This window comes from Pleurodeles waltl, chromosome 2_1 (assembly GCF_031143425.1).
Source record: "Pleurodeles waltl isolate 20211129_DDA chromosome 2_1, aPleWal1.hap1.20221129, whole genome shotgun sequence".
Lineage (NCBI taxonomy): Eukaryota > Metazoa > Chordata > Amphibia > Caudata > Salamandridae > Pleurodeles > Pleurodeles waltl.
This window is the reverse complement of record NC_090438.1, coordinates 334694916-334713645: the sequence shown is the minus strand read 5'-3', so window position 1 is coordinate 334713645 and position 18730 is coordinate 334694916. Positions and strand designations below refer to the sequence as shown.

At 45.2% G+C, this 18730-nt stretch overlaps 1 protein-coding gene across 2 annotated transcripts in view; it reads left to right on the top strand.

The window, feature by feature from the left end:
• LOC138264668 (fibronectin type-III domain-containing protein 3a-like) overlaps positions 1-18730 on the top strand; it is a 406147-nt gene that overhangs the window by 33781 nt on the left and 353636 nt on the right. Inside the window, exons 2-3 of one of the 2 annotated variants that reach the window (XM_069212561.1) lie at positions 8022-8159; positions 10472-10547. In XM_069212561.1, coding sequence (XP_069068662.1) covers positions 8049-8159; positions 10472-10547 — 187 coding nt within the window. In that variant the 5' untranslated portion in view covers positions 8022-8048. The remainder of the gene's footprint in view (positions 1-8021; positions 8160-10471; positions 10548-18730) is intronic. The other variant, XM_069212562.1, reaches the window with a different exon arrangement.

Below are 18730 nucleotides of genomic sequence, written 5' to 3'. Positions count from 1 at the left end.
ATGCAAGAAGGTATAATATGTATGTTTTCCAAGCCAGGAGGGACGCGGACTGATCCGCTCATCTTGTCACCTTCTAACTATGATCAACACTGTTCTCATGCTCTTGTGCAAAGTTCTGACCAACCGCCTTCATGGCACTGTGGGCCAGCTGGTCCATAAGGATCAATGTGGATTTATTTCACACCAGAGCCGTGCTATAAACATACGGTGGCACTGTCATTTAATGCACTCTGTTGCCAATAACCCTGAGGACCTTCCTCTGGTTGCAGTGGACCTAGAGAAGGTTTCAACACCTTGAGCTCGGAGTATGTGTTGAAAGTGGTCCAATTAATGGGGCTTGGTCCTTTTTTTGCTGATGGGCTCAGTTGCTGTACACGAACCCTACGGCATGCGTTCAATCGGGAGAGATCATTTTGAGACAGTGGAACGTGGAGCAAGGCTGGGACAGGGTGAGCCTCTATTGCTCTTGTTGTTTGGTCTTACCGTGGAGCCACTTGCTATTCTACTTCAGAGGGGGCTGCATGCCTGGGGAATAACGGTAGGGGACACAACACATGTGGTGTCTCTGTATGCCGATTATGCTTTTTCTATCTTAGGGCTCCTGGATTCTCACTTCCAAGACTGATGTGCCTGCTTAGGAAGTTTGAGAGGGGGCTGGGCCTTTGTGTCAACTACCACAAGAGCTCATTATTTTCCCTGGGAAAGTTGGTGACTTACTCAAAAGATTGATTCCCTTATCTGGGATTACGCGGGGAGCTGTACAGCTTCTGATACTTGGACATCCAAGTTGCACACACTCCTGAAAAACAATATTCCTACATTATGGGATGAGTCAAGGAGGGGATGAACTCCTATGTGCGGTTTTGGAATATGCTTCTGCCTTTCATGATGGGGTGTGTATCCATTGCAAAGATGATACTCCTGCCACACTGCTTGTACCACCACCAGAATTCACTATCCCGTCTAGGAATCCCAGTCTTTCAACAGCTAAATAACGTTTTGAAAACCTTGGAGTGGGCATTGAGGCACAGCAGAGTGGCACTGGAGGCCATCTTCATGGATCAAGATGCTTTGGCCTCCCCAACTTGGAACTATATTATTATGCAGTTCATATGCAGCATGCGGCCAAGTGGTTCACCAAGAAGGATATTTGCGAGATCCTTCTACTGCAGGAAACGTACAGGTTTGAGACCATGTCTGCTCTGCTCATGAGGGGTGGCAGGCTGGAATCTAGTTATGCTTTTGTGGTATTCCAGACTGCGGCTCTTTGGGGGGGAGAGTTGTTAAGCGAGTGATAAGACATGCATCTTTTGCCAAAGAATTAACCATATGGGATTCACAGCCCTTCTGTCGGGTCGGTAGTATCATGGCGATTGCGAGGTGGTAAGAGGGGGGCTGCCAGACCTTTGGTGATTAATATGCTGGGGAGACGTTTCTTAACTTTCAGGAAACCCGTGACCCCAGACAATTCCTCCAGTAAGCTAAATTGGCCAGCACAGCGCAGGAGATTTGGACAGGATTCACCTAGACCGCCACCCACTTCAAATGTGTTGGATGCTATTCTTTGCTACGGGGAGGGCCAGCATCTTATCATTTTGCTGTACAAAGCCATGAAGTTTGAGTGACCCAAGCCTCCATGTCAGGCTAGATGTGCATGGGACGCTGATCTGGAAAAACTGCTCACTGATGAACAATGTCAGGAGGCAAATGAATTGGTCAGGAAGGTATCAGGAAATCTAACAAAATCAAGGGGGACAGGGAGATTAACCAAGGTCCGTTCCAAGGTCCGTTTTGTCCCAAGGAACTCGATCTCTAAATGGGAGGGTTCACCTATATAGGCTATAAGTAGGTTAGCGTTTCATATAAGTAGTTTCTTTTTTTTAAACCTGATAGGGTATGTATGGTAGCTTAGGAGTTTTTTCTTTTTGGTCCTGAGGAAGCGCCGTACGATCTGTAGTGACACTTAGGGCGCGAAACATGTTGACCGTAGAGATTAGCTAATAGGAGATTTCCCCTATTAGCCTGGTTTTGCATGGAGAGTGGTGGAACTTTTATTCCTTCTCCACTCCCGTGTTTTTAATATAGACCAAGAGCCTCCACGCCAATTAAAACTCATTGTTCGGAGGCTCTTGACCCAATTTTAACCTTCCTTTTTTTCCTGCTTCTTCTTGAGGTGAGGTTAAAATTTATTCCTACCTCTTTCACGGCAGACACTTCTGATCAAGATCTCCGGCAAAGTGCCCCCTTGTGGGGCCCATCAGACATTGCAGCGCCGGTGTGACGAGGAGCTGGCCCTATGATGAAGCATGACATCCATTGGAGCTGTGAGGTATCCGGAAATGCCAGGTTCAAATTAATTGAGGTTATCTTCTTGCACTGCACACTCTTGGCCCCAATAACGCTAAGTGAAATCTATCCTACTACGTCTGTGACTAGCCCACGGTGTGGGGAATACAATGCCTCTTTTGTGCTTATGGGGTGGAATTGTCCAGATGTCAACGCTTTCTGGACTACGATTTGCATGAGAACAAGGGTCAACGGGGATTCAGGTGATAGAATGGGCGCTAGCAAAGGAGGTCACAATTCACACGGTTAGAAGGGGTGATCAAGTGGTGGATGACCTGGAAACATAGGTTATGATACTTCAAAATGTTGCTGACCATACTGAAGGGGAGCACAGGATGTGGGCTAGATGTGTATGTTTCCTACTTCGTGGGTTTTATGGGCACATCTACCAGCCAAACTAATTGAAGGTGATGTGCGTTTGTCAGTTTAGTGGCAGTGTTTGCTTCATACAGTCACTATATAACAGTACTATAGGATGTGTAGAAGGCAGAAGAGCACGCAGGGCACATGTGGAGCATGGGACATGAGCATGCACTTCATGTTATGATGTATGATTTGTTGAAAAATGCTACAATAAAGAAGCTAAAAATGTGAGATAAGTGAGTTCTGAAGGAACCATGGTCAATTCAGTTGGGAAAAATCACACACACATAACACACTAAGCAACACACAATCAGTTAATAACATATTATAGTGGGTATTGACTATAATTATATAACTGCAACATTTAGCTTTGTTGCATTTTCTGATGCCATTCGTGATTTAGGTGAATTCCCTCGTGTTGTTATTCCTTTGAGATTTAGAGTGAAGAGTGCTGATGTAGATGCCAAAGATACTACGTCCGGACATCCACGATGTTGGTCGGTCCGGCTGTCCTTAAAGTCGGCACTCACTCTGGCCTGTCCTTGGAATCTGCACTCAGCCGCTGGACTGCACATTCACGATAGTTCTGGTCAGCCAACAGGCTGGAATGCCTTTCTGGCTCTCTAGCCAGCCAATATTTGTGGATGTGTTATCGTAGTTTGGGGTGTCCATCTGGTTATGTGGTCTGCCAACAAGTGGGCCTGCCTCTCTTTATGTCCAGCTGGAATGATAGTCTAGTTGCAGAGCCTTCGTGAAGTTATAATTATTGATCCGATTGAGAAGCCAGTGGCGATTTGGATTGTTGCTAGTCTGACATGTCTGCTGATGGGGACCATTGTTCTTTTAACCTGCTAATGGGAATATTTGCTGATTCAGCTTGCAGGGCTGCTGTTTAGTTCTCGAGGAAACTCATATGCCTCTGGAATTGGTGAGCCTGCAGGCAATGATGTCGATTTGTTCAGTTTGCTGCCTAGCATTTTAGCTGGCAGGGTTATCCTTTTGGTTGTGATGCTTACAAGGCTGGCCAGCTTGGCTGCAGTCCTGCTGTCTGTCTGATCAGTTGTCAGGCGATGGGGCATGTCTTTTTTTCAGGTGGAATGTCTATCCATGACCTTGTCTTCGAGGCTGGCTTTGGTAAATCAACCAGTGTAAAAAACAGGAGTCAGGTTACCGCCTTTCACCATGTGCAGCTAGTGTGCCATTCCACAAAATGCCAAAGTATGAACCCAGGCTGCACATGCTTTGATGTCAGCATGCATCAGTTGGCCTATACTAAATGAGTCCCTGTTGTTAATGTAGTTGTGTGCTGAAAGGTGGAAACTCTTCCGAATTATATTGAATTTTCTTTCCCTGTTCCTACAAGACCAATATGCTGCGTCTTGCATAGAACAATGTTTAAGATGCGAACGCTATTGTACACTTCACTAACCTAACTTTTTTTATATACATTTAAAAACCTGACTTACACCCAGCAACCTCACACCATCTTAAATAGACTGCACTGCTTATTTGCAGTATATTGAATCAATTTGTAGTAGAATAAAACTACTAGAGCAAAAGGTATGGGCAGTGTGGTCTGCAGCATTGAAGTTTACAATAGGAAGCAGGGGTGCCTGGATGAGTGAAGGTTGGAGCTGGGGTGCTTTCAGGATCACTTCTGAAGTTGCTTTGCCCACGCACTCAGGCAAGAAAGCTGTGTGCTGTCAGAGGAAATATCAGGTTGACCCAGAATTGTGCACCGTCCGATCTGAAAGGAAGAACAATTGGGGTGCTCTGAAGTTCACAAGAGTATGTGAAAAAAGTTTGACAAAATGTGTGAGGGTAAACTATGGGAAACAGCCCCAATGAGTGGGTCAGGTTTGGAGGTGAATGTGCCTAACTCATCTACCTGGAACAGTCATTCATCTCTGAGGTGAACCAGCCCACAGTGGGACCATTTCCATTGGTCACAACTTTTAGTCTGCTGATAAAGTCATTCTGACTGGTGTCGATTCAGTGAAGAAGATAAAAATGCTTTGAGGGAGCTAATGTTTGTCTTGACTAATGTATGAAAAAGAAGCCTAACTGGCAGTGTCCATGATAATATGTCCTTCAGAAACTATTATACCTGGGAAAGTTCAACTTCTCTGCCGTTTTGGAGGGCCAATGGAGGCTTGCAGTAACAAGTCCAGGCAGAATGTGACCTTTTTGTAGTCTGGCTTGACAGCACAGCTATCGTCATGCAATTATGTGAGCACCACTAGAGTGTGCCATTGGCTTTGTACACGTTGGGAGCCAGTACATGTTTTGATTGGGCAGCAGGTGTTTACTTCCACAAAAAAGTGCTGCTCTCCACACAGCTGTGATCATTTTGTTTATCAAGCTGCCTAAAGCTTGAACTTTCAGGGGCACACACATGTCGTTGTAAAGTTATTAACATGTCTTCGATTACTAGATAATGTATGATGTTTTGTGTTTTCTGGCAGCAGCACTGATGGGAGGAGAGAAGTAATTAACCTAGATGGGTTTTACGTCTTTCTTGACAGCACAACTGTCACCTGACCAATTTATCTATACCACTATTATTATACACTTGTTTGCTTCCACGCACATACATATCCATTCCCATGCTATGTACTTGTAATGTTTCACACTTCTATACAACATTCCTTTAAAGCCAGACCTATTAGCACTGCCAATGCTTGTTCATCTTGTGGAGTTGCGTATATAAACATGAGTGAGCCTCTGACTATAGACTTCAGTTAAATTTACAATATTTGATAATTTCTGTATTGTATTTGTTTTATGTATACTTGTTTCTGTACTTTTTGTGTATTGTGTTGTGGTGCAAACTGTAGTAATTATTCAGTGGTGGTCCACAGAACTCAAAAGGTTTTTAACCGCTGCAGTAGGTGATATCAGTAGTGACCTTTGAGCTCTTTGTTATTACTGTTTTCTCTTTTGTCATCACTATCTTTTTTATGCAGATTGATTCATATTTATAAAACACAAAGAAAGTGCTAAGTATTTGTTGTTACATTTTTGTTTAAGTAATACCTTGGAACTTTTATACTCCTGGGCTAATTTGAATCCCCTTGTATATATAAAGGGTTTTAGGTCACTTCGGGGCAGCCACTGAGTCTTAGCAGTTGTGAACCCCTGGTTACGATTTTTGCTGAAATACTTTTAAAATATTGGATGATTAGGTCATTGTTGGTACATTACATTTTAGCCAAATCTACATTACATAATGCAGCTGATTACATTTGCAAGAAGGATTCTTGCTGTTGGAGCAGTACTGTTGAAGGGCATGGTCATGTACGAGTCCATTACATTTGGTACTATGGTAGAAGTATGCTGTAAAGAAAACTGATAGATGAGTGGGCTTATAGTTTTGATGACAATTTTAAGTGAACTACATGCTTACATATGTAGTCAGATGAAACTATATAATGAGGTTTGGGGCAGTAGCGGGTGGTAACTAGGACGAGTGGGGTGGTAGGGCAAATTGGTGATGGGTGGGTGCATGCATGCAAGGTGAGTGGTGACTATAAATAAAAAGAAAGAGCCACTTACTGTGCTTGCTGCACGACGTATAACGTCCTCCTCGCTCCGGTCTGTGTGCTGGAGGTCTTTCTTCCAGGCTTTTCAGGTTCCAGCCAGTTCCCCTAACCAATCTTAGCACTGCTGTCATGCTGGTAACCAGCATGAGAGAAGCACCAGGATTAGTGGGAGTGACTTCTCTCAGCGCTCCCAAGAGCAATAGAAGCCTGTGCTTTCTCTAACCCTGCTGTTTAGAGAGGTTTAAAATGCGCCTTGCTGTCTATCCGTCGCAAGACAGCCAAACAAAGACGCATGCACACTTTAATCCCGTGTGGACAGCCAGCCCACCACTTCTTACTGCTGCAGGACTTGCCCCGCCCTGACACTCTGTTTGGAACTGGTTGATGAAAAATAAAATTGTAATAAATTTACTTTATTACCATTTTATTTTTAATCTCTGGGGCTTTTCTGAGGGATATTGTTCTTAGTGGGGTGATGCTCCTCTGCCCTAAAGGATGAGCAGCCCCTGGTTTAGGCAGCAATATATTGCCGCCCCTGGTTTGGGTGGGGGGGCAATATATTGCCACCCCTAGTTTGGGAGGCAATATATTGTGTGATAGATGCCGTGCACAAGGTTGTATTCTCAGACACCTCTTATTCAGCATACATATGTGTGATGCAGAGCCTTTTTTCTGTATTGCATGTGCAGAAAATGTTTTTTTCCTAGCTAGGGATGCAATTGGCCTTTAATGAGCCTTGCATATAGCACACACACACGTGAAACAAAACACTTGTTCACGTTTGAGAAACCAAAGTCTTGTGTTTCAGGTAGACAACAAAGAAATATCAGCATCTTGATGAGGTCATATTACTGAGAGTAGCCTACGGTAGAAACTGTGGTATTGATTGATGATCAATTGAATTGCCATCCTGATTATCAGTTTAAGCCGAACAACTTCACTAGTGATCTAGTCACTGACACCTGTTTTGACGGTGCATAGGATGAAGCTTGCACGAGTCATTACCCCTGGTTCCAGAGTTTTGCTCCTGCATAATAATAGATCATCTTTTGGATCGTTGGAGGCAGCTGTTGATCTTTTTTCACCGCTCTATTTCAACTCCAGTGAAAGCTCTTAGATATGTTCTGTTTAACTATTACTTCATGGTGTTTATCGTTGATTATGTGTGCAGAATTTGGAACACTGAAAAGAGGAAAATCAGATGGCTATATTTCTTTCTGTCCTCATTAAATATGTTTTCTCAGTTCCAAAACGGTATTTTGTGACTTTGTCATAACTATTCATCACAAAAAAATGTTTGTTTTTGATAAATGACCTTATGTACTCCTCTGTCAAAACGGAGTGGTCCTATACTTTATTTGCCACAGTGCGATTTAGAGGAACTATAAGCATACTTTAGAATTTCCTACCAGAATTGCACTTGTGATATCTTCAAACCTGCCTGGCTCATCTGAAGGTGTCTAAACACACTTGTGCCTGGAATAAATTACCCTGAGCTGATGGTGTGTATATTCAGCCCTTCCTCCCAAGTTGACCCACAGACCCACTTTTCAATCATTTAATTTAAGCAGTCTTGTGATCTGATAATGGGATAGTTGACAAAAATCACACAGACCTTGTGATGACTGTCAAAACACTGTTCGACTTAGTTGACAAAGTAATTAGTATAACTTTTTTGTGATTTTTTTTTGGGGGGGGAACAGTTTAGAACGAGTTACTCTGTTTGACTCATAATAATTAATGAATACTTGTTCTGTTTCATTTTGCGAGGTGGTGGATGGAAGAGATTGTCAGCGAATGATAATTCCAGCCATGATGGCAGACCGACCTCCTCCATTAGAAGCAACATCGTTGTTGAATGACGTTCCACTTCTACCTCACATGGTTAATGGGGAAAACATACAGCAGGTGAGTACTAGCCAGACTCTTCGTCCCTTTCAAACTTGTTGTCATGATGTTCCAGAACAGAGCTGCAGCTCCTTCAGCCTCACAACCTTTTGCCAATAAACATAAGTACATATATAGAGGATTCGGGCAGACACAGTTACAATTTAGTTGCCTCCTTTGCTGTCTGTCTGATTTGTCACTCTTTGGTATATTTTTCTCCATCAGAACAGAGTACATTGTATCTCGCGGAAAAGCAGGTAATAACACAGCTTGAGTTTCTGGTGCAGGGATGGTTATCACTTGGCTAACACGGTTTCTGTTTCTAATATCTTGTGGAATAGTTACCAAGAGCACATTGACTAATTGTAACAAAGGAGTTACATGGATACACAGGTTTAAAGTAATTGACTACAGTTATCGATCCAGGTTATAACCAACAGCAGGTGTTTTCCTTTGTGAGGAATTTAGTATTCATTGCTTACAAAACAGGTTGGTTGCATCGGTGTCGGAAGCAGGGGTGCGGAGGGTGCGGGAGCACTCCATAATAGCCACACTGGAGTTCAAGAGGAGAGTAAGCACTAAACACCTTCAAATCTTGTTTTTATCATTTCACATTTGTTACGCATTCAAAGACAGAAATGTCAGGTTATGTCTTTTGACATTTTTCTGCTTAGTCTTTTAACACGGAGACTCGTGTTTCACTTTTCTTTATCAGACTGAAAAGTAAGAGGATTTCGTGAAGTAAACTATGTGACATTCTTGTTCGGTACAGATAGTGTGAAAGGAAAGACGGTATGCAGAATGCCGGTTTGATTCTAATACAACAACATATAAATACCTGTAAATGAACCGTAGAGATATTTTTAAAATACATTAGCCGTTAGGAAAGCACACATGAGCCACCGTTTCTGTAATTCTAAATTGTAATGGAAACAAAGATTTTAATAGGATGAAAACAAATCGAGACACTCTACTTGGTGACACACAAAGGATAACTATTTGCTAAAAACACTATCTCCTCTTATTTTTTGTGTGCTCTATATAGTTTGATCAGTAAAACTGCATGCCCTTGCATATTTAGTGGACCTATAAATTGAATGGTGTTGTCTGTAAACAACAGTGTGCTACCACACCATGCTTTCGTAATATATGTGTGACAGTTTGATCCAAAAAGAACTACGAGCTACATAAACCGTTACCACTCTCCTGCTGAATGAACGTGGCTCATTGGCTACACTTTTTTTTCCTTGTGTGTCACTTGGATTTTCCACATTCCCTGTGACTTCAGTGATGTAACACTGATTGCAACACCCCCACTTTGAAAATTGTTCAGCACCACTGGTTATTTGTTGGTCTGGTTTTATGCCAATCAGTTGTACACTTAGGGGGGCAACTACAGGACCTAGCAAACTTGTGCATGTTCATCCTGAAGCAAGCAATTAGTCTTGTAGGTCAATGAGAACCAGGACCCTTTGGTAGTACTTATGACACACCATCCTCTAACGTGAGCTGTTGTGTGTTACCATGATGGGTTGAGTGGGCCAACACCTATGTTTCACAATGCCCTAACCATGAAAGAAACGGAGAATACTTTTTAGCTGCTGTGTCTTAATTCCCTGTTGCGTAGGAACTTGTTGTTAAAGCATTTCTTGTAAAGCTGTTGATGTCAAACTGTGAATGCTACCTTCTAATTACGCAGATTCATTCTTGTGTGTACAGAAACGTGCACATGCCTGTTCACCTCCTTCCTCCTACCGTCTCCTATAAGGCATAACATGTGAAATGCTTTGTGGTTCACTGCAAGGGCCTACTAAACTCTTGTTTTAAAAATTGGTCTTAAAAGCCTCCTTTTTGAACTCTTCATTTTAGGTCCTCAAATTTACATTCAACAGGTCTTTTTTAATATATATGTTTTTTTTATTCCAAGCACGATCGCCATGTTACGAAGCATGTTTTCTTTATTTTTACTTTTGCGGTGTAAGCTTGCAAAAAAATGGCACCAGCCAATGCTTTTTTCACTTTATAGCTCGTTGACGAGGCAACATGTGAAGCTAGTTTCATGTCAAAGGCAATATTAAATGTACATTTAGAAAAGTAATTTGTGAAAACAAAGACGGGGAATAAATGTACGAATAAATTATCGGTCTATGTTTACATTACGGAACAAAATGTTTTAATGATTTCTGATTAAAATGTCTCCTTTCCTACGAGAAAATAATTAGGAAAATATTTTGCTCTTAATTCTTAGATGATGTGGGATGAAGATTTAATCTTTTAGGCATGCGTGTGTCATATCTTATTAAATTGTCATTATTGCATCTCCTTATTCACAGGTTATACTAGTTCAAGTAAACCCCGGTGAAACATTTACAATCCGAACAGAAGATGGCCACATCCAGTGCATTCAAGGTGAAAACCTAAAACAGATTTGTTATAAGTTTAGTTGGGGAAGGGCTTGACCAAAACATAACCCCTTTCTGTTTACCTAATTATAACAAGCATTTGCAATGCAATAGGTCTAACATTTTCTTGAGTTTGAACTATTGGGGTTGTAAATGCATAACTGGACTTTTTTTGGTCATATAAATTGGTCCACCCTGCCGCATAATTTTTGTTCTCTCTGCCACATAATTCCAGTGGAACTGCATATAACTAAAGCACTTCAATTGACCTTCTTCCTCTGCATAGTTATGCAAAAAATGAAAATATTGCCTCAGAAAACAAATTAATGTAATAAAAGTAGTGAAGCAACAGGAAAATCAATTCTACATGTAAGGAGATAAGAACAATTATTTCAACTAAAGGCGAGTGGAGCTGTTCTCATGTAGAGAAAACAATGTTAAAATTTGCCACACTGATATTTATTAACACGAGAGCAAGCTCCCTTAATGGCTGTAAATTATACACTACTAATAGAACCTCTTTAAACACCCATTTATAACTAAATCTCTTGAGAATATAAAACAAAAAGTCTGTTTATAGAAAAAAACTTTAAAAAACAGCATACTAATAGTTAAAACAAAAAAATGACAGAAAACTCAGCTGACAATGATAACATTCTAAACCGCGAATGAGCTTAGGTGGTGAATATAAATCAGGTTGCCAGCTATGCAGATGTGCGCGGGGTTGACAATAAATGAAGAAACAGGCAGGTTGGGGGCCAAGAAGGTCGAGAGCTTCTCCTTACCATGACAATGTCATACTAGTATGAAAGGAAAGAGTAAAACGACTGTTTGGGAATATGGAGGCAAAACCAGAAGTCCGATGCTATCGGTAATGAGCAAGACTTCCTAACCCAGTTTGTAAGGGGTGGGGCATGTTGTGTGCGGGTAACTAAGTAATATAAATGGCGAAAAAAAAACCTGGCACTCTGTCTGTATAGGAGGTAAAATGGATTAATGAATAGTTATGTATTTATGTTTCAAAGTCATCTTAAACCCTGTCGTTCAATTCATTTTGAAATATACCGGACGTTACAACTTATTCCCAAAATGAAATGTGCTACAAAATGACGTAACGGATGAGCTAGGGTTATCAGTGCCTGTGCCCAAACAAAATAGAGCTCACGGTACCCACCGGATGGAAGACAGGTGTCTACAGGAGGAAACTAGCCGGGACAGTGTTATAATTGCATATTGCACTACAAACTGCTGCAGACCTGCGAACTGCACCTTACTTAGTCACTCCACTGCCAAAATTCAGAGCGAGGGCACAAAGAAAACAAGCAACGATGTGGGAGAGGTGGCGGGGACAGGCAGACACGAACAGAAAATTTCGGGAAGGGCAGGAGGTGCCACAGTGCCTTTCATTTCCAAAGGATGCTCCTAATGTTGAGGGGCTAATTCTCCATTGATTAGTGCCTGTAAATAGCATTGGATTAGAACTGGGGGTGCTGCCTGATGTGCGGAAAAACAACCCCTGTCTCTGAAAACATGGTGGACTTGAAGTGTCCGTCACATGCCAGGTACAGTCCTATGTTTGACTGACTCTTCCCCAGCCCGAAAGTCTTTTTGAAGAACTTATCTGCAAGGTGACTTTCACTGTCCCTTTCCTTCCAACATTACAGAGGCACTCGCCTGGCAAGTGACGGACTCTTCCTCATAAGCACTCTCCTACATGGGACTGACTGTACCCAAAGCCACCACTTCTTCCAGAGACAGTCTCACATGAAACTGACACTGCCTCAGCTCTACTGGCATTCAAGTCAATGTGTGGCACGGGACCGACTATACCAAAGCCTCATCTGTCTTTCAAATGCATCAGTCTGCATGTGACTGACTTCTCTATCTGGCCAGCCGTTTACAGGCATTACTTTAGTAACTGACTGATGTTTCCCAAGTCCTCTGAGCCGTTCAGAGACACTCAAACAAATGGCCACTGATTGTGCCCCCTTCAACCAGCCTTCCAGCAGACCTAACCTGATATGTAACTGGCTCTCCTAACCCGATGTTTTTTTAAGGCACTCATAACTGTTGGAGGTTAATCACCTTTAGACGGCAGCAAAATAACATTTAAGTGCCATCGTGATTTCTAGTGCTTTGTCGTTCGAGCTCCCTTGTGGCCGTACTGACTAGGTGGAGACAAAGCAACATGCACATATATGACATTACAGAAACCCGTTATGACAATTGTTTTTGGAAGTGCTGTCTTTTCTGGTATTCTTGTATTGGTAAATTAAGCTGGCCCCCTCAAAGTGCAATGCTGCACAGAAGCTGCATCACTCTAGGGCTTAGAAAAGGGCTGTTGTGGGGTAGGGGATTGGCAGCTCTTGATGTACTTATACTGGGGGTGAAGTGTTGAAGGGTTTATGTGAATCCCAGGCCGGACTGCCTGGTTCAGCCCGTCCCTGCCCAGCGGCACAGGGGAGGAGAGCGACCATCAGCTGCCTATATACAGGGAGCCGGGGCAGAACTTAAGCCTAGAGCTGGCGTCCAGAAGGAAACACACTACACTCCAAGCCCCGCTCGGAGGGGAGTGAGCAGAGACCTCTATGTAACTGCAACCATCCACTGTGCTTCAAGCCCTGCTCCGAAGGAAGTGAGGAGCGGCCCTCAGTGCCACTGCACCCGACTACTGCATGCACTGTGCTTCAAGCTCTGCTCAGAAGGAAGTGAGGAGTGGCCCGCAGTGCCTCTGCACCTGACCACTGCATGCACTGCGTTTCTAGCTCTGCTCAGGAGGAAGTGAGGAGTGGCCCTCAGTGCCACTGCACCCGACCACTGCATGCACTGTGCTTCAAGCCCTGCTCAGAAGGAAGTGAGGAGTGGCCCTCAGTGCCACTGCACCCGACCACTGCATGCACTGTGCTTCAAGCTCTGCTCAGAAGGAAGTGAGGAGCGGCCCTTAGTGCCTCTGCACCAGACCACTGCATGCACTGCGCTTCAAGCTCTGCTCAGAAGGAAGTGAGGAGTGGCCCTCAGTGCCTCTGCACCTGACCACTGCATGCACTGCGTTTCTAGCTCTGCTCAGGAGGAAGTGAGGAGTGGCCCTCAGTGCCACTGCACCCGACTACTGCATGCACTGTGCTTCAAGCTCTGCTCAGAAGGAAGTGAGGAGTGGCCCGCAGTGCCTCTGCACCTGACCACTGCATGCACTGCGTTTCTAGCTCTGCTCAGGAGGAAGTGAGGAGTGGCCCTCAGTGCCACTGCACCCGACCACTGCATGCACTGTGCTTCAAGCCCTGCTCAGAAGGAAGTGAGGAGTGGCCCTCAGTGCCACTGCACCCGACCACTGCATGCACTGTGCTTCAAGCTCTGCTCAGAAGGAAGTGAGGAGCGGCCCTTAGTGCCTCTGCACCAGACCACTGCATGCACTGCGCTTCAAGCTCTGCTCAGAAGGAAGTGAGGAGTGGCCCTCAGTGCCACTGCACCCGACCACTGCATGCACTGTGCTTCAAGCTCTGCTCAGAAGGAAGTGAGGAGTGGCCCTCAGTGCCACTGCACCCGACCACTGCATGCACTGTGCTTCAAGCTCTGCTCAGAAGGAAGTGAGGAGCGGCCCTTAGTGCCTCTGCACCAGACCACTGCATGCACTGCGCTTCAAGCTCTGCTCAGAAGGAAGTGAGGAGTGGCCCTCAGTGCCACTGCACCCGACCACTGCATGCACTGCGTTTCTAGCTCTGCTCAGAAGGAAGTGAGGAGTGGCCCGCAGTGCAACTGCGCAGACAGCGCTTCAAGCCCTGCTCAGAAAGGAGTGAAGTGTGCCCCCAGCCTCACTTCTCTCGTGTTCACTGCACACAAGCATGAACGCAGAATCAACATAGCCGCCATGAGAGTGAAAGAGAGACACAAAAGAGAAAAAATAGTTTTCTTACAGAAAATCGCATTGGCAGTAATCCATGTAACAGGGTCGATACCCAAGGCAGTTACAAAACCGTCGCATAGCAGGACAAAGTTAAAGCATTTACCAATAACATCAAGGGATTTTTTGCAAGGTGCAAGCCCAAGAACGAATGAAAGTGATGAGCGTGAGGTGGGTGTGGTTAAAAGCCCACAGATGGATAACCACACGTCTGAAACAGCGCTTGCGCGCTGCTACTCTCAACCTAAAAATGGACCCATATGTTATCAAATTTTGCCACAGTCTCTCATGGTGGCTGCCAACCTTTCCACTGATTTGATATTATCAATTTTCTTCCACCAACATTATGATCATGTGGGCTCTATCTGTTTCTCCTCAGTCGTTAAATGGGTTGCCAGTAGGACTTGCGCTTGCCTGTGTTGGAAGTCTGTGAGTACAGATTATAGGAAGCTGGCTATTTATATAGTGGACCAAAAAGAGGTACACTGTGTAAAGAGTCCAAGAAAACGCCAAAGGAATTACAGAGGTACACATGACACCCCAAATGCTCTCTTTTGTGGTAGTGTGGGCAAGAAGTTAGGCATATCAGAAGGTAGTGCTAAGCACGTATTGCACACACATAGGCAGTGAGACACACACTCAATAAAGAAAGCCAACACCAATTTATAAAAATAATACATACTTTTACATGAATTTTGATACAAAGATCAGCAGAATCAGGTAAGTACTTTTCGAGTTATGAATTTTTACAGTTTTCAAAAGTTGACAGTGCAATTTTTGGAGTGGTAATGTTATAAAATGGGGGAAAACAAGTACTGCATACGGATATTTAGCAGCGACTTATAGGAGTCATCCTCTGGACTTAAAGTAAGTATGGGGCAAGGGCTGGAGCATGTATTGTGCCACCCATGGGGGCACATGCAAACTGTCTGCAGGTCTGCAATTGCAGCCTGCATGAATTGGTTCATGCACCCTTTCACCACAGATATAAAGCTTGCCTTATATCCTCGTAAACTGCACTTAGACACGCAAGTCACCCCTCTGGTAGGCCCTTCAGCCAAAAGGCAGGGTGCATTTCCCTAAGTGTGAGTGTACCGCTGCATGAGCAGGGTGCCCCTACAGACCCCATGTCCCAGTTCCTGGACTCTGTAAGTGCGTGGACGCCATCTTAAGGTATGTAGTGGACACTAGCCAACATGAGTGGTCCAACTACATAAGGGCTTCTCCGAAACTAGGAATTTCTGATGGATACAAACTACCTGTGCATTCCTCACCTTATGAATTCACCCTTGCGCCAGCATCCGACGGAAAATCTTCTTCCCAGCTCTCCACATCGACGAGGATGTCACAATTGCACGGCTCCACGCGACTCCGTCTGACGTCACCGTGCCAATAAGAGGTCCTCACCGGCGTGCTGACATCAGTTCCCTTTTTTCATGCCTTTGCCGCTAACGTTTTTTTCTTAGCTCTCGCTTCTGTTGGAGGTTTCCTCTTGTTACTCTTTGTAGTTACAATGTCTCCCCCGAGGAAGTCCGGTTTCAAGCCTTGCAGAGAGTGTGGCGGTGTCATGTCGGTCACTGACTCTCATGTCGATTGTCTTTGGTGCCTTAGCTCTGAGCATGACGTCGAGGAGTGTCTGTCTTGCCAGAGCATGAATCCTAAGGCCTTAAAGGAAAGGAAGGCCAGGCTCTTTTAGGCAAAAGCGAAGAAGGGTCATAGGAGCCATAAAAGATCCTCTTCCCACGCTTCTTCGAAGAAGCATAAGAAACGGCGCCATCATGACTCTCGGCGCCGTTCGGCTCAGAACCGATTAAGGTCAATGTCTCCATCTCGCCGGTGCCGTACGACGTGGGAGGTGAGTCCGACGGTGACTCTGCAACCCCAGAGTCCTGAGGCTTCTCTAGCGCTGTCCGTCTTTGAGGTTGTGGCACCTCGGGACAGTCACCAGTTTTCACCTGCTGCTCAGGAGTCAGATGGTCAGCAAGTACGGATGCAACAAGACTAGCGGTATCCTGCCTTCCCGGCTCCGGGAGTGGATCCGGCGGCATTCTTGAATGCCATGTTTGCTATGTTCAACACCATGGCCCCTGCTGGTGCACCAGCTGGTCCCACGGGTCCATTGGCATTTTCTTTGGGATCCCTGGCTCTGTACAAGGCGGCACTGTTTATCCAGCTGAGGGTACCGGACCGGCGCCGATGACATCGCCTCGAGGTCCGGTGAATCCCATGACGTCGCCAGCTACATCTATGACGCCGATATCATCACCCCGTCAGCCGGTGCCGATGGTGGAGTCACATGAATCTTCGTCGCTATTAGGATCCGTGCCGGCGCCGGATGCGGGTGATGGATTCCAGCGGAGTCAACCCTCCTCTCCAACGCCTCGATAAGTGAGTCACCTCAGAGAGTGATCAATCTCCTTTTTGGGGTTACTTAAGGGCTCCCTGTGGGTAGGTCCTCAGATTTGTGGAGCAAGACTCTCCAAGGAACTCTCTGCAAGACATCTTCTGATCCTGGCCTCTGTAACCACTTCTGGTCTGCTTTGGAAGCAAAACACACCTGCTTCTAGTGGGAAGGCTCCCATTGGAACATTGTTCCTCCGGATTCTGCAAGAAGTCTGCAACATCAAAGGCTGTGCATCCTCCAGGGTCACAAGGACTCTGGTTGCACCTGTAAGCATGGAGAAATCTCTCTTGGAGTGAAGGAGTCACTCCCCTGTATCTGCAGGCATCTCAAGACAATGTCGACCGGCTGATGGGGTCTGTTGTTCTTCTGACAGCGAATGGCTCTGCTTCACAGATGATTAGTCTGTGGCATCCTCTGGGTCCTGCCTGTCTTCTGACTAACTTGGGAGACGGTGGGCCCCTGCTTCTGCCACTGGACTGACACCCCTGTGCACTGCAACAGTTGCACTTGCCAAGGCTTGTTGACTCTTCCTCTATGAAGATTTTCAGGCACCAAGAAGCCCCGGCCTCCCGCACTCTGCAGCACAAAGTTCAGCCCCTGTCCTGCAACTCCTGCAATGTGGGACTTCTGTTCTTTTGTGCTGTTGAGGCCTTCTTGTGACTTCCTTTGTCCATGGCCTACGGGTTACTCGTGGGGGCTCCAATGACGTCTGCTGGTCTTCCTTTGTGCTGAGGGCCAGTCCTGACTCCCCCTCAAGGGTAGAGTCTTCTGGACATTGCTGATCCCAAAAACACCTCTTCAGCTCCTGCTTGCATTTGCCAGTTGTTGGTGACCTGGCTGGTCACTGACCCTCCTGCAATCAGGCAACTGTCAAGGAACAGCTCATAGGCATCTCCTAGGATCTTCTGCAACTCCTGGACCCCGCAGCTAGACTCCTTTCTTCACCGACTTGCAGGAACTTCCCTTCTAGGATGGTAGGCATTACCACCAGGGCACCGCCAAGGGTGCTGGACTCTGTCCTCTTCATTTTTAGGTACTCTGCATCTGTAATCTGTCCCTGGGTTCCAACGGCCTAGGCCACGGGTCGTGACAGCAGCCGGACAATCCGAGGCTTCCACTGACTTCAGAGAGAGTCCCTTCTCCCCTCTGCATCCGGGTCCCCCGGTGTACGTACTCGTGTCTTCTGGGTACCCCTGGATCAGGGCACTCTCCAGCCTGCCTCTCATCTGTTGTTTTCCTCGGGGTCCCCTGGGAAGGGTCCTGAATGACACAAAATCCTACCTCTACTCCCTGTTCTAGTCTATGGGCCGACTGGGTGTGTAACTATCTTGCACCTGGTCGCTGGGGACACTTACCGTACTTACCTCTGGTGTTTTCATCTTCCCTCATCACCTAGCTAACTACCACACTTACCTTGGTTAGGTTCGCTATTTCGCTTTCTACTTATTATATGCCCCCAGCCCCCATAGAGCCCTGTACATTTTATGCTATTTATATTGGTTATGTGTGTATATATTGTGTGCCGAAATTTCCAAAGGGAGATAAACCAATGCTTGTCTAGTAGTAGTACTGTAATAAAGAATCCTTTATTTTTGCAACACTTGTGGTTCTTTCTTGTGATTGAGTTACTGTCTGACTTCTGTGGAATTGTAAATGCTTTACATTCCTCCTGAATAAGGTTCAGATGCTCGCCTCAGCTACACATAGAGAGCTTTTGCTTTCTGGACACCTATTCACTATCACTAAGGGTTTCTGGACATGGTATAGGGTGCCACACCATAGGTGTACGCCATAAACTGAGCCAGCCTCCTACAATCCCTAGTAAATGTAGAGACACCATTGCCCTACTTCTCCTCATGCTATTGTACTCGGTGCAGTGATGCCTTTT